Source organism: Leishmania major, chromosome 27 (assembly GCF_000002725.2).
Source record: "Leishmania major strain Friedlin complete genome, chromosome 27".
NCBI classification, from domain to species: domain Eukaryota; phylum Euglenozoa; class Kinetoplastea; order Trypanosomatida; family Trypanosomatidae; genus Leishmania; species Leishmania major.
In genome coordinates, this window is record NC_007268.2 from 407043 (window position 1) to 421572 (window position 14530).

Sequence of the window (14530 nt, forward strand, 5' to 3'; positions counted from 1 at the left end):
ACGCACTAGCACAGCAAATAGGAGAGACCAAAACAAAAAAAGAGGGCAAACCCACACTTCATGGTAGAAACACGCGCACGGGTCAGCGCGATTTACTCGGTCGCTATCCACCTCTTCTCATCATCGTCTCTCTCCATCTTCGCCATTTACAGTGCCCCTCACCGCGTGCCGTAGTGCAGACACTCTGAGCAAGGATAAAAATCCGTTGGCACCACGGAGGAGTTCAAATACAACACCATACACTACACAAAACAAAAGAAGGGGGTGCCTAAAGAGATGGTGAAGTTCCACGCGCAGACCCGCCAAGCAACGAGCGGGTCCTGCCAGCCGCCTGCAACTGTGGCACCCACCGCACGGAAATGAGGTTCTGATAGTCATAACGAAAGGGGAGCTGCCGGGGAGCAGGGAGGTCGGGGAGGAGGAGGAATCATCTAGCCGTCTATACACAAGATGCGGGATGCGTTCCACCAAGATGAAGCAACTGACTTGGGAACTTCCCAGTGAAGCCGAAACAAAATATAAGGTGTGTGTGTGTGTGTGTGTGTGTGTGTGTGTGTGGAGAACCTTAAATAAATAGTAAGTGATAAGAGACGGCAAAACGCAGATACGAAGACAGCAATATATATATACATATATACATACACATGTGTATTTATGTATACATTAATACCAAACATAAACAGACGATACCACATGTCGTAAAATCGCGAGACAAACCCTGAACGCCACAGATGGACAAAGAGCACGAGAAACAAAAACAAAGAAAGGACATATCCGTATGCAACAGCCACAAATAGGTGAGAGGCACGCTGCACTCGAGATGCGACCATCGGACAGAGTTGCTGCAGAGCAAGCGGTGGTGGTGGCAAGGAGGAGGGGGGGGGAAGGGGAAGGAGGGGGTGAACGAAACACAAACGAAACAATAATAATATTCTCGGAGAGATCGTGAAGAAAACACACAATAAAGTCGGGGTCATCGAATAGGAAAAAGCCCTGAAAAGGCGAAGCAACACACGAGAAGACTCGCGTTCCAGTGCACTCCTCGAGAGCGCACCACCATAGAGCACGCCACCGTACACATCACCGCGTCACAACAAAACCAAACAAACCTGATCGCACCAGAAACATCACAGAAATGAAAACGCAAACACAACGGATAGTGAACAAAAATGCAGAGAGAGTGGCTGCCAGGGAAAAAGAGAGAGACAAGCGCCGCATGCGCGACTTTCGAGGATTCGCACGAGCCATGTGAACGGTTAAGTGAACCAAAGACAGCTGACAGCAGCCGGTGGGAAAGATACGGAGAAACGCTGAAACATTCCCGCGGAATCGCGTCGCAACCACCGTTCGCCACCGCCACGACAAACACGAGGTCCTTCGTCCTTCCTCTCTCCTCGGCGCTCGGGAAGGTGTCGCTTCACCTTTTGCTTCCTCTTCCCACTTCTCTTTGGTTTCTGTTTTTTCCCTCGACATGTCCCTTCCACTTCCACGAACAAGTCAGCAAGCCTACGCACACACAGCCACAGCTCGCCTGCGACTGTTGCGCCACGGCTAAGGCCTGGCCGTCCACGACGAACCGCCTGCCGTCGGACCGGGCCGCGCGTCTCACCGGCTCTCCCTCTTCTTCCCCGTCCCCTCCCGGGGTGCGTGTTGCGTGATCGGCGCCAGGCGGACCTGGCGGGACTGCATGCCTTGATCCGCCCGGGCCCCGTCCAGGGTTCGGCTCGAGGCCGGAGGCAGTGGCGTCTGTCGTGCGGGCACAGGGGGGGGGATATAAGTGAATGGAGGAGGAGCTCAGAGAGGAAGTGGGCCAGCCGCAGGTCAGGACCCTCTGAGACCCTCTGCCCTGCCTGTGCGCCATGTTTCGCCCTCGGTCGCTTCAAGCCGCAGCATGCCGTCATACGGTGTGGTGACACTTTACATGGGAGTCTGGAGGACTCGGTGGTGCAACTTGAGGGTGCTCTCGTCGCGCTTCCCGCATCTGCGCCGCATCGGCCCACCCGGTCGCATGCAGGAGACGCCGCACATTTCACACACATGCGCTTTCTTTTTTTTTTGTGGTGTGTGTGTGTGTGTGTGATGGGTATGGATCTCGTCCTCCGACATGTGTGCAATCGTCGACACGATTCGCTGTGCGCTGCTAAAAAGGTGATCATCATGACGGCAAGTCTCCTCGGCACAGCGCCAGCCCATACCTGTCCGCCGATACCGAGGAGCCCGCCAGCGGGGCCCGAGGGCAGGCTGCAGGGTCTTTGGCTTTCCCACAGAGTGGATGCTGGACAGTGAGATGCCACCGGTGAGGTGGTGGGCGTCGTCAGAGGTACGCTCATCACGCAAAAAGATATGGCAAGCATGCAAGCAAGTGAGCGCAAGATTTGGGAGGGGTTCGTAGGTGAGCAGTCACCCCAGCGTGTATGTACACAAGTATGTGTGTGCGTGTGTGTGTGTGTGTTTGTGTGCGGCGTAATTGCCAGATCGTCACATCCACCAACGGATGTCACGCACATGTGGGGGGAGGGGGGGGGTGGGTCGAAACAACAGAGAACAATCAGAATTAGAAGACATGTTCGAAAAAAAAAATGGAAAACAATAACAGACAGCAGCACGTCCGCCACAAGCCAAAACACTCACATACACGCAGATCAAAAGGAAAAACCCACCGTGCTATCGCGCACGCTCTGCCCGTGTTCTGAGCAGAAAATCTGAAACGGAAGAACGTGCATGCACTCAGATAAACGCAGGCGAGCCCGAAAAGAAACTCGGCTCACTCAGCGTAGGTACGAGGCAACGTGCCTCGACGCTGGCGGGCAAGCAAAGCTAAAAGGAGAATGCAGTCCACAGCAAGGCACAACTGCGGGAAGAAAAGCACGCGGAAAGGAACGAGTCGGCACGTTTGCGTGCCTTTTCACGCTTCAGACGGGGTCGAAAGACAATCAGTGTGTGAGCAACATGCAGAGAGCTCCTCGCATGCCCCGATAGCACCTCGCGCACGCGGCAGCTTTCGACTTTCTCCTCAGGGTGCTTCTCTCGACCAGTCCTTTTCACTTCGGCCCCCCGCGCTGTCTCATCATCTTCGCCGCCTGCCAGTCCGCGCAAAAAAAAAAATAACGCAGTGACGGCACAACCCTCAAACCTCAAAGTGACCGAGGTAATTCGCCCACCGCCATCCACCCAGACAACGCGGCAAATAAACGTGGCAAGCGCTGAAAACAAATAATGTGAACGGCGGCACAACTCTTTTGGCGGTGTGCTTCGCAGCGCGCTTAGAAACCACGGAAACAGTTGAGCCGAGAAAAATATCGAAGTGAGCTTTTACAGAGAGGCACAGGTGCACGGTCCATCACTCAGCACACATCGCCTGATGCCAACGCTCCTCAAGCAGTCTTCTTTACAATCGACAACGAGCCAGAAAAAGGACACAAAAACTACATAATAAAATTCAACTCACCCTACCTCTTACACACTGACACTTGCGTTATGCTCATCAGCGCTGTAAGCCTCCGCAGCAGCACATGCAGCACGATTTCTTGCTCTCCATGCGCTGCCGGTGCTCCTCCTCGTGCTCAAGCTCCGCCTTCTCGCTGATGCGCATGAACACCTGCTCAATCGACGTCTGCGACACGCTGTAGTCGCGGATCTGCAGCTTCTCCTTCTGCTGCTCCAGCGCAGTGAACACGCTCGACAGGCGCACAGTGCTCGGCAGCTGGTACGTGAAGCGCCCCGCGCGCACCTCCGTCAGCTTGCTCGACGGGAACTCCTCCTCGAAGAACAGCTCCACGCCAGCCATCACCTCCGGCGACTCGTCCGCCACGCGCACCGCCACCTCGAACCCCGTCCCGTACTTCTGCTTCAGGTGCGTCTTGTCGCCAATGCACCGCAGCGTCCCGTCCACCATGATCGCAACGCGGTGCGCAAGCGCCTCCACCTCCTCCAGGTGGTGCGTCGTCAGCACAACGGAGCAGTTGTCTGCCACCGTCTCGATCGCGTTCCACAGCCCACGCCGCGCAACGGGGTCCATGCCGGCCGACGGCTCGTCGAAGAACACAACGCGTGGACCGCCAATCAGCGACACAGCAACAGACAGCTTGCGCCGGTTGCCGCCGCTCAGCTCATGCGACTTCGTACGCCGGTACTCCGTCAGCCCGCACAGCTTCATCAGCCCACGCACAACGCGGTCGCACGCGCGCGACGAGATCCCGCGCACGCCGGCGTACAGGTACAGGTGCTCCTCCACCGTCAGCAGGTCCAGGCACGCGTCGAACTGCGGGCAGTACCCGATGCACCGCAGCGCCTCGCTGCTCTCCGTCACAATGTCGTTCCCGCATACGTAGGCTCGCCCGCTCGTCGGGTAGAACTCCTGGCATAGGATCGAGATCGTCGTCGTCTTGCCCGCGCCGTTCGTCCCCAGGAACCCAAACACCTCCCCGGGCCTCACGCCCAGCGCAATGTTCCGCACAGCAACCTTCCCGTTCGGGTACTCCTTCCGTAGGTTCAGCACGCGCACAAGGTCGCCCTCGCGCTCGCCGCCCTCCAGCACAGCGCGCCGCTCCGCCGCGACGTCTCCGTCCTCATCCTCGATCACCTCCGCAGCACCGTCCGGGTTGTGGAACAGTCGCTGGCTGCGCTGCCGCCGCCGGGGGTGGTCGATGAACAGCGTGATGAACAGGAACACCGGGATCTCGATCGCCATATACACGCACACCCACCCCACAACGTCCATGTCCCATGTGTTGGTGTCGATGCCGAACGCGCGGGTCGCCTTGAGCATCGCAAGGTTATTGATTGCCTCTCCCACGCAGTAGCTAGGCACAATGCGGAAGATCCAGCGGAGCACTTTGACCAAATTTCTCGTCGAACCTTTCAGCATCAGGGCCGACACCGCCAGTACCAGCAGGAAGCCCACAATGAAGTTGACAAGCATGACGACATTCTGCGCGGTGGAATGATTGTCGAAGGCGAAGCTGAGCACGTATGCCATGAGGATGCCCGACACGCCGTAAAGCAGAAACACCACAAACGTCGCGCCGATGTTGTTCAAGGCTACGTACTCGTCACGGCCGAAAACGAGGAAGACAACGATGACGAGGCACATCGTGACGATGTACGAGCAAAGGTCGAACAAGAAGTTGGATAGCCAGTAGATGTAGAAACTCAGGCCAGAGACGTTCTGCAGGTGCCGCGCCTTGCACTCACGCTCCCTCACAATCCAGCCCACAAACGTCGAAGGAACGAAGGTGAACGGGATCATGATGATCACGGAAATCATCATCGCGTACAGAGATGACTCCACCGCCCGCTGCTGCGATGTTTTGGGGAGAGGTGCCACAACGGTGGTAACACTCACGTTATCTCGGCCAGTTGCCACACGAAGGTGGGCGGCGAAGACATTCGCTGTCTCGATGGCGACCTCATGCAAAGCCGAGGTGTTGTAGAAGACACTGTGGTACAGCTGCCCGCTGCCCGCAGCCGCGCAGGAGACGCCGCCGTAGCGCTCCCTCGCGTGCGTCTGGTACGTCCTGTTCAGCTTCGTCGAGAACGCAGAGGCGTCCGGCGCGTCCGTCCAGATATCCATGTGCGCCTTCGTCGAGAACGGCGTCGTCACGTCCAGCACGCCCTCGCAGTTTGCAAGCGGGATGTCCACCGCCGTCCCGTACACGTCGCTGCTCAGCACCATCGTCGGCGTGCTGAACAGCCTCACCAGCGTCAGCAGCATCGCAAGCAGCACGCACGCGACGGGGCATACGATCTGGAAGAACTGCGTGCGCCGGTCGCGCAGCGCGTTCCACAGCCGCTTCACCATCATCGCGCGGAGCTGCAGCCGTCGCCGCGCCCACCGCCCCTTCTCCATCTCCACGTTCCACACAGCCTCCGTCGCCTCCGCCTTCTCCGCCGCCGCAAGCGCATCCGCGTCGCGCTCCGCATCCGGGCCCTCCGCGATCTTGATGAACACCTCCTCCAGCGTCGTCGCCGACAGCGAGTACGCGTTGATCCCAAGGCCGGGGATGCCCTCCTCCACAGCGCAAAGCAGGTCGGGGAACACAGGCTTCGACGACATCGGCAGCCGGTACGCGACCTCGCCCGCGCCACTGCCAATAGCCTCCGCCGCAGGCACGAGCGTCTGCACCATCTGCTCGATCGGCCCGCGCCGCGCGTGCGGCACGACAGACATCGTCAGCACGAACCCAACGCCAAGCTTCGACTTCAGGAACATGTTCGACCCCGCGCACTGCAGCCGCCCCTTGCTCATGATCGCAACCGTGTCGCCGAGCAGGTCCGCCTCGTCCATGAAGTGCGTCGTCAGCAGAATCGTGTGCCACTTCGCCATCTCCTTCAGCAGCGACCACGTGTGCCGCCGTGCGCCAACGTCCATCCCGGCCGTCGGCTCGTCCAGGATCACAAGCCGGCTCCCGCCAACAAACGCAATCGCAACCGACAGCTTCCGCTTCTGCCCGCCGGACAGCGCCTTCGACATGTAGTGCTCCTTGTCCTCCAGGTCCACCGCGGCAAGCAGCCGCCGGATCGCATCCTCCTTCTCAGACCCCATCAGCCCCTTGATGGCAGCGTAGTAGTCCAGGTGCTCCCGCACCGTCAGCTGTGGCCACAGGATGTTGTGCTGCGGGCACAGCCCGATCTCCTGCCGCACAGCACTCAGTTCGCGCCGCACGGAGTGCCCGTACACGTAGCAGTCGCCGCCGTCAGCCTCCAGCATCCCGGTCATCAGGTTCATCGTCGTCGACTTGCCCGCGCCGTTGTGGCCCAGCAGCACAGAGATCTCGCCCTCGCTCAGCGACCAGCACAGGTTGTCCACCGCAACAAACGCCTTGCCGCCGCGCCTGAACGTCTTGCGCAGCCCGCGGATCCGCACCGCCGCAGCCTCCTCCACCGCAGGGTCCACCGCCTCGAACACGCCGTCCCCCGCGCGCCCGTCCCCCGCGCCGTCGCCGCCGTCGTCGTCGTCGTCGCCCGCGCGGCGCCGGCAGAAGCACCACCGCACGGGGTCCATGATGAAGAACAGCGGGTTCTTCGTCGTCCCCCACTCCTTCGGGACCACGCGGTCGAAGTACATCATCAGCAGCAGGTACACAAAGATGTCCACGAAGAGGAGCACAAACACAACGATCAGCTTCGGGTCGTCGCGGAAGTATGCCAGCGCACTGACTCCGGCGCCGCCACTCATCTCGTGCTCAAAGAGCAGAGAGAAGCCGACAGCAAAAGCGCTCGGGCTCAGGATCATGATGCCCATCTTGGCACCGCCGCTGGCTCTCTCCATCGCAAAGAGCGGTATCGCCATCACGAAGTAGATGAGAGGCGCGATGATGGCCGCCAGCCGGGCCTTGCTGAACACAGCCGCAATCGCGCCGGACAGTGCGATGGTGGACCACGAGAAGAGCAAGAACATGAAGAAGACGTACCCGGGGCTACTTTCGGGCAAGTATGTCAAGCGCAGGAGGACCGTGATGATAATGGACACCACAGTGTACCACACGCCATACACCACGAGCCACGCAAGGTACATGGTCCACTCAGAGAGGCCCATGATGAGCATGGCCTCACGAATGCGCAGCTCCTTCTCCACCACAATCCGCTTCGTCAGCTGCGAAACAGGATACAGGAACCCAAGCACCAAAATCAGCGGCGCCAGGGAGGCGCCAGACGACAAGAAGGAGCTCGTATTGTATGCCTTCGTGGGCATAGCGGTGTAGGTCAGCGGCTTCGTCGTCGGCTTGCCAAGCACACTCGTGGTGTAGTGATTGTACACAAGCGTCTGCAGCGTTGTGTAGCCCGAGAAGATGTACGGCGAGTTGGTCGACATGTCGAGCCCGCCAAGGTACCCGCTGAGAATGCTGTCCGACGTCGCTGGCAGGGCCGATGAGTTGACCATGATCTTCACATTGAACGTGTCGGCCGTGTAGCTGTTCAGCTCCACAACGCCCCACGTCGGCGGGTCGTCGTGCGTCAACGACAGTATGTGTGACGTAGCGTCCGCTGCCGTCGCAAATGTGCCGCCGTACGCGTTGTCAAACAGCTTGGACTGGGTCCGCATGTACGACACCAGCGACTCCACCTCCGGCGTGCGCGGCGCAAAGTACAGCAGACCGCCGTGGGAGAACGGCGTTGATGCTCGAAGCGACTGGTCCATCGCCACCCACTGACACGCGATGAGTGTGTCCAGGGGAAGTATTGGCGATGTCGTGAGTGGCAGAGCGCCGAGGAGCTGTGCTACCACGGTTTTGAGAGGCGGGTCGTAGCAGAAGCCAGTCGGGATGCCGCGGCCGTGGGGGCAGTAATATCGTTTTCCCTCCAGGCACGGCGTTAAACCAGCGATCCCGCTCGCCAAGGACGCGTTGTAGCACAGGGAGCTGCTGATCTTCTCGGTCATTGCGAACACCTTATCCGGTCCTGTGGAAGAGTAGTAGAGACCCGCGGAATCCTCTGCCGTGCCAAAGATGGCCCACAGCATGACGGTGCCGAAAACAAAAAGGACGGGAATCAAGAACTCGCACAGCATCGAGCACCACTCTCGCTTCATCAGCATTAACACGCGCAGGATGGTGTGCCCGAGTTGCTGACAGCATCCAGCCCGAGAGCGACATCGAGCTGGGCTTTTGTGAGATGCCGACCTGCGGTTGAGGACATTGTATTGGTCATCTGCTTGGGCCAGTGGGATCTGGTCGGCCGTCATCTCGACACAGCTGCCGTCGTTCACATCGTTTTCGGCGGAGGACGGAGAAGCGCGGTCCCCGGCTTCCAGCGTAGTCGTTCGCGTCTTACCCGTTCGCAGCGCAGTGTATGACATCACGCGCTCGTCAGATCTGAAAAGGGCTGAGCTTCCGCCACTCACCGGAGAGTACTCGTCTCCCACCGCAGGAGGAAGGCGCGCACTGTCGCCAAAGGCCTCGCTGTCGCGTTGGGAAAAGCTCACTGCTGACGGTGCGCCTGGCGAGGCAAAGGAAAGCAGGGGCTTCTGCGTCGTCGCCGTGGAGTTGGGAGAGGGTACAAACGGGCCGGCCCCATACATGGGCGCCTTGCTCTGGTTGAAGGGCGTCGTCCGCTCCTCGTGGATGCCACGGCACACTCGGTCAGCGCTCTCCGCCTCACTGTGCAGAGAGCTCGTGAGCGGAAACTCTTACACTTCTCTACTTCTGAGGGAGGAGGCTCGTGTGAAGCGGCAACAAGGAAACGAATGCGCCTGCACCGTCAAGCTAAGTCCGTGAAGCCCAACGTTGGTGTAAAGCAGCGGCTCCAGCAGTATATGCGGTTGACGTCCGTTTCCCGATTACTTTTGGTGGCGGATCTGTCCAAACAAGAGAGACCGTCTCGGCGAAATCACAAGAAAGTGTGCCGTGGATGGAGAGGGAAAGAGGACGGCCGCCAGAGTTACCAGGAGGCTCCGTGTTGAGGAGAGGGAAGGGTGGGGAATGCGGGTGGTCAAGGAAAGGGTGAAAGAGGCGCGAGAGCACACTGTGAACCAGGCCGGAGAGCTGTAAAAGGAAGGCAACAAAAACAATACAGGTCGGAAAGACGGGTGAAACAAGTTAAGCAGAAGCCAAAACAGGGAGAAACGGCGGTGCGTGCAACTTGGCGTGCCGAGGCCTGTCCCACACAATCACGCCGAAAGGGAAGAACGAGAGAACACAGACAAAACTAGGTGTGGACGCCCGGGGAAGGAAGGGGAGGGATGTGTGCGTGTGTGTGTGTGTGTGTGTGTGTGTGTACGAGTTTAAAGCAAGCACAGACGCGCGCGACCACGCGTTTGCAACGGGATAAGACGAGAGCGGGCAAGGGATGGGGGAGACACGAGCGACGCGATGAAAGCGTTGACGGGGAGGCGCCACCTGTTTGTCTTCTTCAGTATCTGGCGCGGCACTCGGGTATTCTGTGTGCACGGTGGTATGTGTGTGTGTGGTGTGTGTATATACGCAGATGTGCTAATGCAGCCGCTACGTGGCGTGAGAAAACAACTGTGCCGGTCTCGGCTAGACCGTGAAGGCGAAACACACAAAGAGAACGCAGAGAGGAATTCACGGAAAAGAGAGCGTTTAAGAACAAAAAAAGGGGGAAACACATGAAAGTTTCATACGTGCCTAAGAAACCAACAAAACGAAAGACAAGAAGAGGCTCACGGCCAACCTCGTCGACTCACGCACGCGATTAGAAACGCACGACCTCTCCAGCACACGCACAGGCGTACACACGTTCCGTCTCTCCTCGCAGGGGCTTGCGGCAGGTGTGGAGAGGGGGGTGGAGTGAACAGCTAAGGGGAACTTGAGCACCGCGATTGTGACCAAAGAGTGAGAGAGCAAAGGTGAGATGAGGCTACATACACGCGCTGCCGCGAACAAAAAAAAAAGCACCACCGCTGCGTCGATCAACAGGCCTGCGCTGGTTTGCGTTGCGTGCGCGCTTAAAGTCCGTCGGTGGGCGGATGCGGCGAGCGAGAAGAGGTGCACGTGGGGAGTGAAAGAGGACTGAATACGTGGACTTGTGCGTGTCTGTGCAAATGTGATACAGCGGGGTGTGTGCGTGCGGGGAGGAAGGGGGGGGGGGCGTGGTGAGTATGCAACTTCACAGTGAGAGGCAAAGAGGGACACAAAAGCGAAAGAGAGAGATTTCTTTTCGAGCCGGGTTGGTGGGAATGGCCCAACAACAGATGGAGGAGGGGGGCGCGAAACGGGGAGACGCAGAGGAACGGAGGAAACCTTCCCTGCAACAGGAGCGTCACGGAGGTCTTGTGATAGAGAACGTCCATTCCGTCAGAGACCGTGACTGCACACGAGGAGTTTCACATGAAACGCAAACCTCGCTCAAAACAAAAAAAAACGTTGGTTTTTTTCGGCTTCTTCTAAGCAGAGGGTCCCTGACGACGCCCAGCACCTCACCGGTGGCATCTCACTGTCCAGCACCCACTCTGTGGGAAAGCCAAAGGCCCTGCAGCCTGCCCTCGGGCCCCGCTGGCGGGCTCCTCGGTATCGGCGGACAGGTATGGGCTGGCGCTGTGCCGAGGAGACTTGCCGTCATGATGATCACCTTTTTAGCAGCGCACAGCGAATCGTGTCGACGATTGCACACATGTCGGAGGACGAGATCCATACCCATCACACACACACACACACACCACAAAAAAAAAAAGAAAGCGCATGTGTGTGAAATGTGCGGCGTCTCCTGCATGCGACCGGGTGGGCCGATGCGGCGCAGATGCGGGAAGCGCGACGAGAGCACCCTCAAGTTGCACCACCGAGTCCTCCAGACTCCCATGTAAAGTGTCACCACACCGTATGACGGCATGCTGCGGCTTGAAGCGACCGAGGGCGAAACATGGCGCACAGGCAGGGCAGAGGGTCTCAGAGGGTCCTGACCTGCGGCTGGCCCACTTCCTCTCTGAGCTCCTCCTCCATTCACTTATATCCCCCCCCTGTGCCCGCACGACAGACGCCACTGCCTCCGGCCTCGAGCCGAACCCTGGACGGGGCCCGGGCGGATCAAGGCATGCAGTCCCGCCAGGTCCGCCTGGCGCCGATCACGCAACACGCACCCCGGGAGGGGACGGGGAAGAAGAGGGAGAGCCGGTGAGACGCGCGGCCCGGTCCGACGGCAGGCGGTTCGTCGTGGACGGCCAGGCCTTAGCCGTGGCGCAACAGTCGCAGGCGAGCTGTGGCTGTGTGTGCGTAGGCTTGCTGACTTGTTCGTGGAAGTGGAAGGGACATGTCGAGGGAAAAAACAGAAACCAAAGAGGGAATTACGGCGGGGCAACTTCTCTTTTGGGATTCGAAACGGTAGAGTGGTCCGTGTGGGGAAGTGTGACGTGGCAGGAAAGGGAGGACAACCGCGTCAGATCTCAGGTCGGAAGAGGTAGAAAGCAAGGCAACAGGAAAGCAATGGAGAGGAGACGCATCGACGGCTGAGCCTGCGTGCAGTGGCAGGTCTTCAGGAATCGCTGGAAATGATTGGCGCACCCTTCGCCACCCCCCACTCCAGACGTCAGCAAATACTGAAACGCTCATGCGCATGCGCGCGCCTACACAAAGCTTTACATGCGCGTAACACCCCCCCCTCTACCCTATCGAGCTGGAGTTGCGGGATCGATGGAGGGAGGATACTGAGCGCAGTCCTTCTTCTCACGTAGGTGCCCGCTTTCAAAAACAGACGCACAGCCGCCAATGGAGGCGACGGCAAAATACATGTGCTCATCATGAGCCGCCCTGGGGTGCCTGTGAATGGGAATGGGAGAGGCGTCAATTGCCATGTGGCTTCGATTTTACGGCTCGCATGTGTTCTCGCTGCTGCTTGCATGTTTTCCTGTACCTTCCGCTCCACTGTGGGATATCAGGTGCCATGTCAAGTGACGGATACAGAAAGCAAATCAAAAAGGGTCGGATGTATGCGTGTGCGTACCGCTGAGAAGGCGTACAACAAGCAAAACGATTTCACCCGGTCAAAAAAAAAACGCGACACACGCATACATACATATATATATATATATGTATATGCATATAGGAGAAGGGAGAAGGAAGAAGAGGAAGGAGGCCACCACCACCACCACCACAGAGAGGGAGGGTGTGGGAGAAGGGAGAAAGCGAGCGCGATAGTGGGAGGAAGCGAGAAGGCAAGAACCAACACGGCAGACATGCTTGCAAGACAGAAAAGGAAGGCGGACACTGCAAGGAGGCGGTGTGCCAAAGAGGAAAGGAAATACATAAAAGGAGTGTGCTCGAGAGGGACAAGAAACAAAGAGGAGAGGAGAGGAGGGAGGTAGGGACCCATCATGCCGCGTGGAAGACAAGAAACCAAAAGGAAAAACAACGTGGAGAGGCAACACACCAAGAGACGCCTTTGCACATGGACGCGCAGAGGCATCCACAACACTGCCAGCGGATATACCGCACGCACCTCCGAACAAATACATATATATATATATATATGTATATATATATATTGGGAGAACCACAAAAAAAGGCATAAAGAGATGTTCAGTAGAAGCAAGCGAGCCAACACAAAACGAGTAGGACGTGTGGGTGAAGAAGACAGAGATGGCAGAGATGGAGGGCACAGGCGGTCGGGGGGGGGGGCAAGACGTAAAAGAGGCGCCAAACAATAACAAAAAAAAAGACAAGACAGAAACAATACACCTGTCCCGGTTCGAGTGGCATCAAGTGTGAGCCCTGTGTAGAGCGGCGGGAAGGGGAGGGGGACGCCGTGGCAGTTGTTGCTCTACACTTCCTCTTTCCCTTCTGCCTCCTCTATCGTAAATGGTGAAGAGCGTTGTGAAGGCGGGGCAAGGAAGACATGGCGCCTGCAGCCAAACTGACAACCGCCTACCATTTTCAAATGGGGTGCGAGCAGCGACAAGAGCCATATCGTGAGGGAGCACACACACACACACACACGCAGAGGCAGCGCCATCTTCACACCACTACGGCTCCACTATTCGGGGATACCGAGGTAGCCACTGAGGAAAGCAAGCTGATGCGGTGCATCACCTGTGTCGATACGAGTGCCCTCTGCATTGGAAGGCAGACGAAGAGCACAAAACCACTCGCACCGGCTGAGACTTCCACCAAAGCCAACATCATATCAACCAAAGAGAGAGGGAAGAGAGAAGGGGAAAAGGCTTTGTATACGTGCGTGGGTGTGTGTGGGTGTGCAGATCGCCGAGGTGATCGCAGCTCGACGAACGAGAGAACCAAGAAGCGACACATGGAGCGGTGTGTGAGAGGCGGCAGGCGGCAGCGGTGGAGAGCGGAGCAGCAAGAAAAACGCTGGAGACGAGCCGCAGACGGCGGGCCTGAAGACGCGAATCAAGGGAAAGAGAGTGGGGAGAAGGGCGCAGGCACAAACACAACGGCCGCCAGGAAGCCCATCGCACAAAAGAGGGAAGAAGCATAGCAACGAGAAATAAAAGGAGCAGACAATAGGAAAACACCGGTGGCACCATCGTCTGGCACTAGAAGGATGAGGGATTGGCAAAGTGAAGAGACAATATACAAACCAAAACGATAGCGGAGTGCACCCCGACGAGAGAGGTAGAGAAGAGCGCAGCGGTGAGCGAGAGAACGAAACGACAACACAAACAACTCATAATGCGGACAGCTCAACGAACGCACTGCTGCAGCTCAGCGCAACTCATGATCGGCATAGACAACGCGGAATATCGGAAGGGGACCAGAAAACAAACGGAGCTCTCACAAAAAAAAAGCATCAACAACCGAAATGCGGCCGCGATCTCGTATCGGCTCCACGCAAGTGCATCTGCACGTAGCTATGCTTTCTGTGTGTGCGTGTATGTCTGTCTGCCTCTCTGCCTGAACTTGCATCAGGGTTATACGTCATCAATGATTTTCTTAAGGAAAGAGCGCCACTCCCCCTGCTGCGCTCGTGCAACCCGCTGTCGAGTAGATCGGACGCTTGCGGCAGCACCCAAAGCAGATACAGAGAAAAAACACTAGCCGACAACTTCCTCGTGAAGAACCAGGACGCGTACGTCCACTACATCCGCAACACTCCACCACCTACATCACTCACCCTACAATTG

The 14530-nt window shown here is 57.9% G+C and overlaps 1 protein-coding gene across 1 annotated transcript; it reads right to left on the reverse strand.

Moving 5' to 3' along the window:
• Window positions 1-3484: 3484 nt before the first annotated feature.
• Window positions 3485-9019, reverse strand: ABCA8 (putative ATP-binding cassette protein subfamily A,member 8; the record flags this gene model as incomplete). The annotated part of the gene is made up of 1 exon (XM_003721855.1): window positions 3485-9019. One exon carries the CDS (start codon window positions 9017-9019, stop codon window positions 3485-3487), a length of 5535 nt encoding a protein of 1844 aa, XP_003721903.1.
• Window positions 9020-14530: the final 5511 nt, after the last annotated feature.